The 15,302-nt window shown below is 43.3% G+C and overlaps 1 protein-coding gene across 3 annotated transcripts in view; it reads left to right on the forward strand.

Moving 5' to 3' along the window:
* Positions 1–15,302, forward strand: part of LOC123514032 (AP-1 complex subunit beta-1-like) — a 38,113-nt gene extending 22,811 nt beyond the window's left edge. For 2 of the 3 annotated variants that reach the window (XM_045271609.1, XM_045271610.1), the window contains exons 8-19: positions 342–468; positions 6,886–7,013; positions 7,359–7,539; positions 8,184–8,285; positions 8,538–8,702; positions 8,858–9,011; positions 9,123–9,257; positions 10,909–11,032; positions 11,151–11,367; positions 13,906–14,077; positions 14,543–14,697; positions 14,921–15,302. In XM_045271609.1, coding sequence (XP_045127544.1) covers positions 342–468; positions 6,886–7,013; positions 7,359–7,539; positions 8,184–8,285; positions 8,538–8,702; positions 8,858–9,011; positions 9,123–9,257; positions 10,909–11,032; positions 11,151–11,367; positions 13,906–14,077; positions 14,543–14,697; positions 14,921–14,995 — 1,735 coding nt within the window. In that variant the 3' untranslated portion in view covers positions 14,996–15,302. The remainder of the gene's footprint in view (positions 1–341; positions 469–6,885; positions 7,014–7,358; positions 7,540–8,183; positions 8,286–8,537; positions 8,703–8,857; positions 9,012–9,122; positions 9,258–10,908; positions 11,033–11,150; positions 11,368–13,905; positions 14,078–14,542; positions 14,698–14,920) is intronic. The other variant, XM_045271611.1, reaches the window with a different exon arrangement.

Here is a 15,302-nt window from a genome sequence, read left to right on the forward strand (position 1 = left end):
ACGCTGAATTATAATGTGACATATTTACATTCACAATGGAAAAAATACCATAAAATAAATTCTGTAATTAGGATGCCTTTTTATAAATGCTCTAATAAGATTTGTCCATCTGGACCAGTGGTGAACAGGGATAAGAGTGTTAAAGATGTGTGTGTGAATGTGTTGTGCTTTGCTGGGGTCACCCCTTGTAGGATCACTGGTCTGTTATGTTGATACAGACAGATGGGGATGAGAAAATAATAAGACCTAGGAAAATGAAGAATGTGGTATCATTATGCTACTGTCCAGCATTAGTAAGGTATTTTATTTTGTGTCCCACTCATCATTCTTGAACATTACAGATATGCCACAGAGGTGGATGTGGACTTTGTGCGTAAGGCTGTGAGGGCCATTGGCCGCTGTGCCATCAAGGTGGAAACTTCAGCTGAGCGTTGTGTCTCCACTCTCCTGGACCTGATCCAAACCAAGGTGAACGATCTGTGTGCTATGTTAAACCAAAAAACATCTGTGTTCATAAGTGTGTCTTTTTTTGTCTTATTTACAAGTGAAAACCTTTAATTTATGTGTGTGTGTGTGTGTGTGTAATAATAATAATAATAATAAACGGTTTATTAATTAGGCAATGTAAAAAATACACTGAAAATGTACAGGGGTGGGACATTACCACAATGAACTAAAAATGCTTAACCTAACTATGGATAAACTTAACCTAGAAATTCACTTATTTATTTAAAGCTCGCACAATAGTGGGCACCGCGCTGAGTCGGTACCGATCCGTGCGCGGTGCTCTCAAAGGCGCCACGCGATTATGGTGTCGGGTGGCGCGAGCAGGGGGAGGCACGTCGGGTGGTAGCAGGTGGCGGAGACGTGGATGACGCAGCAGTCCTTCCCCAAATTTTTCCAAGGCTTCCTGGTGTCTTGTGGCCAGCCTCGGCAGACTCAGGCAGGTCAGGGCGTCCTCGTAGGACCTGTAGGCAGGCCCAAGGATGACCCTGAACGCCCTCCTCTGAACCCTCTCCAGCTGTTGTCGTTGTGTGAGGTTCAGGAGGAGGACCACGCTGGGGCGGCGTACATGAGCTTAGGGAGTATAAAGATGAGGTACACTCCCCTCAGCTCATCTGCCGGTGCTCCCAGGGACCTGAGTCGGCGCAGTAAATAGATTTTATATGAGGCTGACCTGATGATGTTGGAAACATGCTGCTTCCATGTTAACTGATCATCCACCAAGACACCTAGAAGCTTGGTGCTGCGGACCACCTGGAGGGAGTGAGGGCCCACAGAAAGCTGGGGAGGGGGAACTGCTGCTGTGGAGGTACAAATGTGCATCACCACGGTCTTGGTGTGGTTGATGGTCATTTTGTTGTCCTCCGTCCACGTCTGTAGTTGGTTTAGAGTGGACTGCAGTGCTGAGAAGTCTGGGTTGGTGTTGTTGACGGGTACGCCCACGGTGCAGTCGTCCACATACTTCCAGCGGTGGGGGGTGTGGACGAGAGCATCGTTGATAAGGATGAGGAAACACAGGGACCCATCTTGGTCCCCTGAGGGACCCCGCATGTGAGCTGTTGGAAAGAGGAGACAGAGCCCTGATAACGAACGGCCTGACGCCTTCCCGTGAGGAAGTCTGCCAACCACGCTATCAGGTAGGGAGAGAGGCCCAGAGTGATGGCTTTATTTATCACAACAGTGTGATCAACAAGATCAAAGGCCTTTCTGAAGTCCACAAAAGCAATAGCTAGAGAAGTGTTGCGTTTGTCCAGGTGGCTGTGGACGAATTCCAGGAAGCTGACAAGGTAGTGAGATGTGGAGGTGGATTTAATATTGCCAAATTGTTGTGTGTCAATAGAGTTACAAATTTTGTTATAGGCCCAGTCGAAAACAAAATCTTCACAGATAAGGCTGGGTATAGGGGTGATGGCGACTGGTCTTAGATCATTCAGTGACTGTGGATTAGAAATTTTGGGGAGGGGGGTGACGTAAGATGTCTTCCAGTCATCGGGGCAGGAATGTTGAGCAAGGGAGGCATTGATGATAGAGCAAAGGGGTGTGGCAAGTTCTGGGGCAAATTCTCTGTAAATTTTGATGGGGAGGTCAGTGGGAGTGGTGGATCTGTTTAGTTTAAATTTAAGAAGCTTCCTGTAAACATCAACCTCCTGGACAAGGGGTGGAGGGGAGGAGGCAGGGAGGTAGGCTGGGAGAGTAGTGGAGTGAAGGGGAGGGAGTGTCTGACAGATCGCAGCGAAGTGACCGTTAATCTCTTCGGCCGCGCTGTCAGGTGAAAGGTGTGAAACACAGGGAAGAGAAGAGGCTTGCTTTTGTAAACCACACAAAGACTTAATCTTGTCGTACCACTGTCTGTTGTTAGTAAGCTTGAGATGGTGAATTTTGTCTGGGTAGTAGCTTGCCTTGGCTTTTTTAATTTCCCTGATAACTCTGTTCCTTAAACTCCTGTACTGGTCAGGGCTAGAGTGGAAAGCCCTGTCACGCTGACGAAGGAGTCGTTTGATGCAGGGCGTCATCCAAGGGGCATCAGATGGGTCCACTGTGATGTCCTTGGTGGGAAAGTAGTGGTGGAACGCTTCCGTTGTGGTAGTGAAGTAGTTCCGCCATTTTGTGTGGACGTCTTCCACCTCCAGTACCTCGGTCCACGGATGAAGTGTTAGCCACTGCCCAAATTCCCTCATGGCGGAGTCAGGCATGGGCCTGTGGGATCTGGTGACAGTTGACCTGGGAACCGAGGTGGTGGGGGGTGGGTGTCCACAGGATGGAGAGGTGGGTGCTGCGTCCCATGGGGGGGGGAGTGGCTTGGGAGGCGAGTACTGCTGGCTCAGGTCTGTCATGATAAGGTCGAGGGTGGACTGGTGGTGGGTGGGGAAGTCCACGACCTGGGTGAGGTGTAGCTGGTGCAGGATTTCACTGATATCCAAGCGGTTGAAGTCCCCACAGATTACCAGCTTGGCAGCAGGAAATCTCACCCGTAAAGCATCAGCAGTCTCGATGATGTGATCAGTGAGCAACCGTGCAGTGGCGGCCCGTGGAGGGTGGTAGACAACACACACAATGATGGAGGCTGTGTTGCGGGGTGGCAGGGGGTAACCCTCACCCACAGGGCCTCCAATCCGGCGGGGACGTCGACGTGTAGGTGTGAGGGGCTGAGGTCAGAGCGGCAAAACAGGGCCACTCCTCCCCCCCTGCGTTGATTCCTGAGGTGGTGGAACAGCTGGAAATCTTGAATCATACACACCTCAGGAGTTATCTGCCACGCCTCCGTGATCGCCACAATGTCTGCACAGTTAGATCTCACTGACACTATCAACTCGTCCATCTTGTTCGCCAGTGATGTCACGTTGGAAAGGAGGAGAGAGGGAAGACTATACCACACGCGCGGAACTTCGAAGTGTTTGTATTCCTCTCCTCAACCTTCCGCCCTTCCTTACGGTAGATGTGATCACTTTAATGGGACGCACCACACTCCTTCCTCCCTTGGATCCACGATTCCGAAATAACTGTAAGTTTTTGAGGCGTTGAATGACCTCTGATGGAGGGTACCCAGCCTCACGTCTACGGCGCAGAAGGGCATTGCGTCCGTAGCTTAGCACTGCAGCACTCATTTCACTGTTTGTCCAGACGTGCACTCACTTATAATATCCAAAATTGTTTGTATTATAACACTATGGCGAGCACTAATTAACCTATTAATAACTTATACAAAGGAAGAGGCCAACAGGCTGGCCGTGGCTGCCCGAGAGCGCACAAGGTCACACGTCCGACCCGAGTGAGGTCAGGAGTGTGTGTGTGTGTGTGTGTGTGTGTGTGTGTGTGTGTGTGTGTGTGTGTGTGTGTGTGTGTGTGTGTGTGTTATGTGTGCTCAGAGCTCATTATTTCCGATCTTGTGATAGGCCTGAGACCAGGCACACTGGGACATCAAGGTTGTGAAGCTCACTGCTAGGTGAACAGGGCACTGAGACACCCAAATATCTCCACCGTGTGTGTCCTCTGTGTGTGCCAGCTCTAACCACTGAGCTACCGGTGTGTGTGTGTGTGTGTGTGTACACCAGGGTTGCCTGCTGGTTACCTAGCCAGCCTTTCCCCTACAAAAAGAGCTCAGAGCTCATCACACACCACACACACTGGGAAAGTGAGGCCACAACCCCTCAAGTTACATCCCGTACCTATTTAATGCTACATGAACAGAGGCTACGCATTAAGAGACTTGCCCATTTGCCTTGCCGCTCCTGAGACTCAAACCTAGGCCCTCTCGGTTGTGAGCCTAGGGTGCTAACCACTATGTGTGTGTGTGTATGTGTAGTGTAGTGTAGTATAGTGTGTGTGTGTGTGTGTGTGTGTGTATTTACCTATTTACCTAGTTGTAGTTTTACAGGGCCTGGGCTTTATGCTCGTGTGGTCCCGTCTCCATATCTACACTTATCCAATTTTTCTTTAAAACTATGTACACTCTTTGCTGATACCACTTCCTCACTCAAACTGTTCCAAGTCTCAACACATCTTTGCGAGAAACTAAATTTTTTAACATCTCTCAGACATCGTCCCTTCCTTAGTTTCTTACTATGCGATCTTGTGCTTCTAAAGTCATATTCTTCTCTCAGGATCAGTTTCTCATTATCCACTTCATCCATTCCGTTAATCAATTTATAAACTTGTATCAGATCCCTCTCTCTTCTCTGCTCCAAGGTTGGTAGATCCATTGCCTTTAGTCTCTCCTCATATGCCATCCCTTTAAATTCTGGAACCATTCTTGTAGCCATTTTTGTAGTCTCTCTAATTTTCTTATGTGTTTCTTTTATGGGAGTCCACACAACTCCTGCATATTCCAATCTAGGTCTTATTTTAGTACTTATCAATTTCTTCATCATTTCCTTGTCCATATAGTGAAATGCTACTCCAATATTCCTTAGCAAATTATACGTCTCTCTGAAAATTCTATCAATATGGCTAACCGGTTGATTATTTTCTTCCATTGTCACTCCCAAGTCCTTTTCCTTTTTTACTTTTTCTAGTTCTACTCCATCTCCCATCTTATAGATTCCCACTGGTCGTCTTTCACTTTTTCCCATTTCCATGACATGGCTTTTGTCCACATTGAATTCCATCTCCCATTTTTTGCTCCATTTCCAGATCTTGTTTAAGTCTTCCTGTAGTATTTCACAATCCTCTTTTTGTTTAATGACTCTGCACAGTTTCGCATCGTCCGCAAACAGATTTATGTAGCTGTTCACTCCTCTGGCATGTCATTTATATATACGAGAAAAGTATTGGTGCCAATACTGACCCCTGTGGCACTCCGCTGTCTACTGTTCTCCACTTGGACTTCATATCTTTAACTATCGTCCTTATTTCTCTCCCCCTTAAGTAATTCTTCATCCATCTCAATGTGCTTCCTTTTAAGCCACCCTTCTCCTCTAACTTCCATAGTAATCTTTCATGTGGCACTTTATCAAAAGCCTTTTTTAGATCTAAATAAATACAGTCAACCCATCCTCTCTCTCTTGTACTTTATCAACTATTCTAGAGTAGAAACTCAATAAATTTGTCACACATGACCGACCTTTTCTAAAACCAAATTGGCTATTTGATAATATTTTGTTGTCTTCAAGAAACTCGATCCATTGCTTCTTTATTACTTTTTCACACATCTTGCATATTACACTAGTTAGTGATACCGGCCTGTAATTTAAAGGTTCTTCCTTCCTTCCGCTCTTATATATGGGAACCACCTCAGCTCTTTTCCACTCCACTGGCACTGTTCCATTTTCTATTGAGCATTTTATGATGTTGTATATTGGACTTGCTAGTTCTTCCCTACATTCTTTCAGTATTCTGCCTGAGACTTCATCCGGTCCCATTGCCTTTTCCTCATCCAATTCCGTCATCAACTTTTTATTTCAAGCTTGGTTACTTTAATCTCTTTCATATAGACAGTCTCTATTACCCTGTGGTCTTTCAAATTTGGATTCCTTAGTAAAGACCTCATGAAATTTACTATTTAACAGTTCTGCCATACTTTTTGGGTCTTCCACCATTCCGTTCTCTCCTTTTAACCTTTCTATTGTTTCTTTTTGTCTTATTTTTCCATTTATGAATCTGTAGAACAATTTTGGTTGTTCCTTACATTTTTGACAATGTCCTTTTCATAGTTCTTTTCTTCTTCCTTTCTCACCTTAGCATATTCATTTCTTGCTGTTTTGAAGTTTTCCTTATTTTCTGGATTTCTGTTTCTTCTCCACCTTTTCCATGCTCCATCTCGTTTCTCCTTTGCCCTAGCACATCTTGCATTAAACCAATCTTTCTTTCCTTCTTCTTTAGGTCTATATTTCAGAACATATTCCCTGACCCCAGTTTTGTATATTTCCAAAAATAAGTTATATTTCTCTTGAACCGTTAATGAGTTTTCCATCTCCTCCCAGTTTACGTTTTAAAATAGTTCTTGAGATTCTCAATATCAGCCTTTCTGTAATTTAATCGGTCTCCTTTGTATGATTCATCTCTATCTTCCTTTCCTTCTTCTATATCCATCTCTAATATTACATGGTCACTCTTTCCCAATGGGCACTTGTATCTTATATCATCGTTAATTGGTATATCCCATGTAAAAACTAGGTCTAATCTTGCCGGCTCATCGTTTCCTCTGAATCTTGTGTTTTCCTTTACTCTTTGGACCATCAAATTATCTATCATTAGGTTCAGGAATCTATCTCCCCAGGCATCTTCCCCCATACCACTTTCATAATTTTCCCAGTCTACCTCCTTACAGTTGAAATCTCCTATCAATATCACTTTTCTCCTTTCCTTAATGTGTGTGTGCGCGTGCGCGCGTGTGCTCGCTTGCATATGATCCATGGAGTTGATGCCACATGTTTTGTATTGCAGGTGAACTATGTGGTGCAAGAGGCTATTGTGGTGATCAAGGATATCTTCCGCAAGTATCCTAACAAATATGAGAGCATCATCTCCACCCTCTGTGAGAATCTGGACACCCTGGATGAGCCTGAAGCTAGGTACTGAGCCTCTCCTGCCAACTTGTACACCTTGTAATGGTGCTTGTGTCTGCATTACTTGGGCTTGGATGGGAGAATGAGAACACATTTGATCTTGCCCATAAAATAGTTTATGATTTAATGGCCACAGTAAGAAGGCAAAGGATGTTACCTTGCATGTGATTGAAAAAAAAATCTGTGAAAGTGCAGATACAAGATGATTTTATCTGTGTTAGAAGTAAAAGTTTATGATTATGTATCCATTGTTATCACATGTAACCTTATCTTAGTGTGCCTCAGTGATGTGGAGGAGAGATGGTCCTTGTTGGCTGATGGTGCTAATGAGGTATTTACATGTGCACACAGAGCCTCCATGATTTGGATCATTGGTGAGTATGCAGAGCGTATTGACAATGCTGATGAGCTGCTGGAGAGTTTTCTGGAGGGCTTCCATGATGAAAATACCCAAGTCCAGTTGCAGCTGCTTACAGCCATTGTGAAGCTGTTCCTCAAGCGACCCACAGACACCCAGGAATTGGTGCAGCAGGTGAGGTGTTCTGTGATGGTGGTACTGCTAATGCTGTAAATGTTTGGACATCTGTCATTGCTTACAATTTAGATAGTTTACACAGGTCAATCAGCTGACTATGCTAAGACTGTGGTGGTACAAAAGGATGAAACATTTAACAAAAATTGTGCTCTCATCATTTCATGCTTATTTTCACATACCAATCATTCCATTGTATACTATGTCAGTATTTCAAAATACTTGCATTGGGTGCCAGACAGCCAAAAAATAGAAATATATACTTGGTCTAGTATTAATAATGCTGTGTGACTTGCTGTTATACATATTTGTCAATGTGTATGTTTATGTATGTGTGAATATGCACTTACATCATTCTTATTCTTATAGATGGCTGATAACAATAATAGCTATTATCTGGAAAGTCCATACTTTACTTCAAATACTTTATGTAGATGCCTCAAGGTGCTGCATTACTCCTCATAAAATTAGGAGTGTATGATTTCATTGAATAATTAAGTTGTTACTCAGAATTGTAAGGTTTTAAATTTCTTAAAAATATTATTCTGAGAAATTGCATCGTTGATTAAGTTTTTATTTTCCAAAATTGAAGAAGTTACTGACTTGTGTACAGGTGATGCTGAGTGTGACTATTTTGTTGTCAGGTGCTTAGTCTGGCCACCCAGGACTCTGACAACCCGGATCTGAGGGACCGAGGCTTTATTTATTGGAGGCTTCTTTCTACAGACCCTGGGGCAGCCAAGGAGGTGAGTGGGGGTCCTTCATATCTACTCACTGTGCTTCTGTTGAGAGAACTGTTATTGTGTATTTGTCTTGATCTTATCTTTATTGTCTTGGAAGTGTCAGAGCTACAGTGCATTGCCAACATTAATGGTAGTTGATACTGTGGTGTAGTTTTTGTTTGTTAATATGGATCATCCTACCTTGTAAACTGTATGTGTTGGTGTCATATTTGGATTGGTGTGCTCTTTTTCCTAATGTATCTTATCTATGTGTAGGTGGTACTGGCAGAAAAGCCCCTCATAGCTGAAGAGACAGACCTAATTGAGCCAACTCTACTGGATGAATTGATCTGTCACATTGCCTCTCTGGCTTCCGTCTATCACAAGCCACCTTCAGCCTTTGTGGAAGGCCGCACTGGCCTGCGCAGGGCACTTCCAAAAGTGAGTGTGCGCTACTTGGAATATCACAGGGTTACCTAAGTGAGAAAAGTCATTGATATGGTACTTAGAAATGGAATGATCTTTTCAGATATATGGCTCCTTGATATCACTTTTATTAGAATTTGAATTGATGAATGTTATTAAATTTTCTTCAGCAGTCATCAGGAGACAATGATGGTAACAGTGACCAACAGCAACAGCAGCAGCAACAGCAGCAGCCTACAGTCATTCCCAATCAGGATTCCCTCATCCCAGACTTGCTCAACATGGACGTCAGTGCTCCTCCTGTTGTTCCCGCTGCCCAACCAGGTAATGGTTCAGTGAGGCACCAGTCTTGTTTAGTTGCTGAATTTGGAGTTGTGCAACATCATGATGGTTTTCCACAGCAGTTGAGTATATACGGTCATTCTTATTGTGCAGCATACACTGGTGGCACTCTAGACTTGCTGAGTGGGGGCCTGGACTCCTTACTGGGAGGAGGTGGGGCAGATGCTGCAGCTGCTCCAGCAGCAGGTGCAACTCCTCCAGTTGGTGGGACAAACACCTCGTCTGCAGGTGTGTACTGTTCTGAGTGTGTTCTGTTGGGGCTTTGCTCTGAAGTATCTATTTTAGTCTCTTGTGATAAAGATCAATAGGCATTGTAAGGAGATTTAAACACACTGTTACCATACTTTTCTAAGAAATATCACAAGGGAGCAAACATGTATCATATAATGTTATGTGCATTTGTATTTGTCTGTACTGTGTGTGTGTGTGTGTGTGTGTGTGTGTGTGTGTGTGTGTGTGTGTGTGTGTGTGTGTGTGTGTGTATTTACCTAGTTGTATGTTACAGGGTTCGAGCGGGGCTCATAGTGACCTGTCTCCTTATCTACATTTATCTAACTTTTTAAATTTGTGCACACCTTCTGCTGTTACAATCTCTTCACTTAATCCATTCCAGATGTCTACTGTCCTATGTGGAAAACTGAGCTTCTTGATATTCCTATGACACTGACTTTTCATGATTTTCTTGGAATGTCCTCTTGTTTGTCTGTCTCCCTGCTCCATCAGTGTTACCAGGTCTTGTCTGTCTATCTTCTTCAATACAGTTTACTAACTTATACATCGTTATTAGGTCTCCTCTTTCCTGTCTATCCTTCAAAGTTGGTAGCTCCATCTCCTTCAATCTTTCTTCATAGGGAAGAATCTTTTATTTCAGGGACCATCTTTGTAGCAGCCCTTTGTATCCTTTCTAGTTTCTTGATATCTTTCTGCCTATATGGCGACCATACCACTGCATATTCTAGTCTAGGTCTTATCATAGTGGTTAATATCTTTTTCATCATACTTTTATCCATGTAATTGAATGCTACCCTGATGTTCGTTAGTGTCTTGTATGTTGAAGCAAATAATCCATTTATATGTATTTCTGGAGCCAGGGTGTCTTGTATAATCACTTCCAGGTCTTTCTCTTCTCTTCTTTTCATTATAATCTCTTCTCCCATTTTATATTCCCATGTAGGTCTTCTATTACCTTTGTGTGTGTATTTACCTAGTGGTATTTACCTAGTTGTAGTTTTACAGGGCCTGGGCTTTATGCTCGTGTGGTCCCGTCTCCATATCTACACTTATCCAATTTTTCTTTAAAACTATGTACACCCTTTGCTGACACTACTTCCTCACTCAAACTGTTCCAAGTCTCAACACATCTTTGCGGGAAACTAAATTTTTTAACATCTCGCAGACATCGTCCCTTCCCTAGTTTCTTATTATGCGATCTTGTGTTTCTAAAGTCATATTCTTCTCTCAGGATCAGTTTCTCATTATCCACTTCATCCATTCCGTTAATCAATTTATAAACTTGTATCAGATCCCCTCTCTCTCTTCTCTGCTCCAAGGTTGGTAGATCCATTGCCTTTAGTCTCTCCTCATATGCCATCCCTTTAAATTCTGGAACCATTCTTGTAGCCATTTTTTGTAGTCTCTCTAATTTTCTTATGTGTTTCTTTTTATAGGGAGTCCACACAACTGCATATTCCAATCTAGGTCTTATTTTAGTACTTATCAATTTCTTCATCATTTCCTTGTCCATATAGTGAAATGCTACTCCAATATTCCTTAGCAAATTATACGTCTCTGAAAATTCTATCAATAGTGTGTGTGTGTGTGTGTGTGATTTTGTGAGAGAGTTAAGATATGTTAATAACATTTTATTTGTTTTCACCAGGTTTGTTGGGTGATATCTTTGGCATGCCTGCCACTGCTGGGCAAGGGTACAATGTCCCCAAGCAGCTGTGGCTGCCAGCAAACCGTGGTAAAGGAATGGAGATCACTGGCACCTTCTCCCGCAGGTAAGGGTGTTGAGTAACAAGGAGATAAGAAAATCATCATGGTAGATTAGGCTCATACACTAAAACTGATTAGACAGTAGAGAGTGTCAGAATAATCATACTCTCACATTTTTTGCAGGAATGGCATCATTTCAATGGACCTGACTATCCACAACAAGGCCATGCAGCCCATCTCAAACTTTGCAATCCAGCTCAACAAGAACAGCTTTGGAATCAGTCCATCATCACCTCTCAATGTTCCTGCTCCTGTGGCACCCAACCAGTCTGTAGATGTCTCCCTCATCCTGGCCACCACAGGTCCTGTCCAGCGTATGGACCCCCTCACCAACCTGCAGGTGATCCATTAGCACACTATGAGACACTCCTCAGAGACTCTGTGCAGACCTTCACCAATATTCATTATAAGTAAAGTATATACACGCAGAGAGTGATCATTTTATTGATGAAGGTGATTTTTTTGTGAATTTTTGAGATTCTGGAAGTTAATGTATGTGCATATGTACAGTGGTACCTCACAATAATGGATACTTCCATTACTGTGAATTGTCCATTACTGAGAGTAGTTTGTCTGTGAAACCCTTAAACACCCCTTTTCCCTTTTTTTTGTTAGTTTATTCTCTTTAAATAATTGAAAAAAATATTTTCTTAATTTGATCTGTCTTATTCTGCTTTCAATGTTGAAATAAGAGTTAATTATTATTTAATAAGTGTACAGTAAGAAAAATTTGTCTTACCAAGAGTAGATGAATCAGAAATATAGCTTCACGTTTGGTGTAATGGCCGATTCCGTTGTGGTTCAGTGGCATCTTTAACAAGCATTTAATGACTGCCTGAAGGACATTGCTGAAGTGACAAAGGAGGGTAGGAAGATAAGGGCTCTTCAAAGTCAGAGTAGACTACCTCCACACCATTGCCACCTCTCCATAGATCACAGGCTTGCCTTCTTTCTCTAACAGCACTTCATCTCCTTACCCTGTCTCTGTCTTTCTTTCTCCTGTTTTCTATATAAATTGGTGTGTTTCCGAAATTACTTCTGAAATCCTTCTAACTTTTGTTCCACATCACTGTTAAGGTAAAAAATTAAGGGGTTTTATCTATAGAAGAGTGTTCCCCTGTCCTAAACACAGCATTTTAGTATGGAAGGGCTACACTGTCGAGTGCAATGCCTCACAGCCAATCTAAGTTACTAATCTGCAACTACATTTTTGCCACCACTGCTGGCACTGCACTGGTGAAACACTTTGCTCATTATGTTATTTACAAGAAGGAAAGCTAGTCCACTTCACGCTAAGTTACTCTCAGTCTAAAGAAGAAAGGAGTGAAATTGTAGACTTCCAAAGACTGGTAAATGAATACAAAAATCAAGTGATTGGAGTGTTTATTTGCATTTGTGTGTCATCTGCACATTTGCCAACCACGGCGCTCAGTCTGTCTATCCGTTTGTCTCTCTGTCTCTCACTCCCTCACTACCTCACCCTCTCTGTAACTCTCTCTCTCTCTCTCTCTCTCTCTCTCTCTCTCTCTCTCTCTCTCTCTCTCTCTCTCTCTCTCTCTCTCTCTCTCTCTCTCTCTCTCTCTCTCTCTCTCTCTCTCTCTCTCTCTCTCTCTCTCTCTCTCTCTCTCTCTCTCTCTCTCTCTCTCTCTCTCTCTCTCTCTCTCTCTCTCTCTCTCTCTCTCTCTCTCTCTCTCTCTCTCTCTCTCTCTCTCTCTCTCTCTCTCTCTCTCTCTCTCTCTCTCTCTCTCTCTCTCTCTCTCTCTCTCTCTCTCTCTCTCTCTCTCTCTCTCTCTCTCTCTCTCTCTCTCTCTCTCTCTCTCTCTCTCTCTCTCTCTCTCTCTCTCTCTCTCTCTCTCTCTCTCTCTCTCTCTCTCTCTCTCTCTCTCTCTCTCTCTCTCTCTCTCTCTCTCTCTCTCTCTCTCTCTCTCTCTCTCTCTCTCTCTCTCTCTCTCTCTCTCTCTCTCTCTCTCTCTCTCTCTCTCTCTCTCTCTCTCTCTCTCTCTCTCTCTCTCTCTCTCTCTCTCTCTCTCTCTCTCTCTCTCTCTCTCTCTCTCTCTCTCTCTCTCTCTCTCTCTCTCTCTCTCTCTCTCTCTCTCTCTCTCTCTCTCTCTCTCTCTCTCTCTCTCTCTCTCTCTCTCTCTCTCTCTCTCTCTCTCTCTCTCTCTCTCTCTCTCTCTCTCTCTCTCTCTCTCTCTCTCTCTCTCTCTCTCTCTCTCTCTCAACTCTCTCTCTCTCTCTCTCTCTCTCTCTCTCTCTCTCTCTCTCTCTCTCTCTCTCTCTCTCTCTCTCTCTCTCTCTCTCTCTCTCTCTCTCTCTCTCTCTCTCTCTCTCTCTCTCTCTCTCTCTCTCTCTCTCTCTCTCTCTCTCTCTCTCTCTCTCTCTCTCTCTCTCTCTCTCTCTCTCTCTCTCTCTCTCTCTCTCTCTCTCTCTCTCTCTCTCTCTCTCTCTCTCTCTCTCTCAACGACATTCAAACAGAAATGCATAACTAGCATTTCACTTCAGCAGGCCATTGGTCCAACCAGCCTAGGACCACAAATCACCATGAGTGTCACTCTGGTGACCTCCCCAGGCAAGCAGTCGCTACTCTCCACCTCATTCCAAGTTTTGTAAATTGTACACAAACAAAACGAGTTACAATGGTATCTAGCATGCCTTTTTTGGCTTGTTTATCATGTCATATGTGTATTTGTCAGCGCGGTCACTCGGGAGCTACAGATTTGTAGGGGTTTTAAAAAAAGCTGCCATAATGGTCCCCAAAAAATTGGTTACGTTAGGCTAGTTCAGTTCATTATTGAGCAAAATCTGTTATCGTGAGGCACCACTGTAAGGGTAGAAGAAGGATAAGATGATTTAATATATTTGTGTATGTATGTTGCAGGTTGCCATTAAGAACAGTGTTGATGTGTTCTACTTTGCCACTGTGATGCCCATGCACATCTTCTTCACGGAGGACGGTGCTATGGAGAAGCGAGTGTTCCTCTCCACCTGGAAGGACATTCCCAGCCAGAATGAAGTCCAATTCAATATTGACAATGTGAATATGAATGCAGGTATGTGTTGTGCTCCTTGACACCCACACTCAAGGAGGGTAAAAGGACTGACTCTGCATAACAGAAAAAAGCAGTTATGAGGAATGGTATGACCCAGTGACCTCAAAAAGAGGCACTGTACATTGCTGGTCTCACACAGGTGTGTAGCAGGGTAGAGTACTTGTTATGAATGGATTTTGTTCTTGAACAAGATTGTCTAAGCTTTGCAACAGATCCCCATGAAGGGAGGACAGGAGTACCTTCTTTTCCCATTGGGGGCTGAAAGGCTAAAGGAGTGATGTGAATATGAGATTTGTGTGCTTTGTTTTGGCTCTCCCTCTCTGTGGGAGACAGCCTGGATGTGTGTATGTATTATTTTATATATTTCTCTTTAAAACTGGATAGAAAACTAATAGATACAAATATTGTATGCATTTATGTAGCCATGGTTTGCTCTGACCACCCATTTTTGTGTCTGATCAACAGATGGAATCTCCAACAAGCTTCAGGCCAGTAATGTCTTCACCATTGCCAAGCGTAATGTAGAGGGGCAGGATATGCTTTACCAGTCCATTAAGCTCACCAATGGGATCTGGGTGCTGACAGAGCTTAAGCTGCAGCCAGGCAATACAACCATTGTAGTGAGTATCATATGTGTGGGAAGGGTTGGGCTGGGATATTATGGACAGAATGGGGACAGATAGTCCATGTCATTGTCATTGCCAAGAATCTAATCTTCAGATTATAACAGGTGAGCTTTGTCTTGATTTAGAGATTTTTTATCTTCACTTTTCAATAGGAAGTATTGATTTGGTGAAATAAGCAAATGGCACACTAGTTAAACTTTTCAACATTTTCTTTCAGCTTTCCCTCAAATCTCGAGCTACAGATGTTGCACAAGGAATCAACGAGGCCTTCCAGGGCATTCTTCACTCCTAACAGGTGTTATGGCCTTCCACAGCCCTGAGGCAGCCCAAGGCCTGTGCCCTGTGTGTTCAAAAAGACTACTAGTAAGTGTTGTGTTGAGAAGAAGTGTAGCATTGCCAGCACTGATGCTGGATTGTTTCACTAAAACTTTTAAATAACACATGTAGATTTTGAGCCTGAATGTTGATGTTTTGTTGTACAGAGCTTGAAAGAGTATCATATAAGTGAAGTTGTTATCATATTCATTCCAGTCCAGCTTACTGAGGTGACTTCTGTAGGCTGTTATATGTCTATCTCAAATAAATATATATATATATCA

This window comes from Portunus trituberculatus, chromosome 37, assembly GCF_017591435.1.
Source record: "Portunus trituberculatus isolate SZX2019 chromosome 37, ASM1759143v1, whole genome shotgun sequence".
Lineage (NCBI taxonomy): Eukaryota > Metazoa > Arthropoda > Malacostraca > Decapoda > Portunidae > Portunus > Portunus trituberculatus.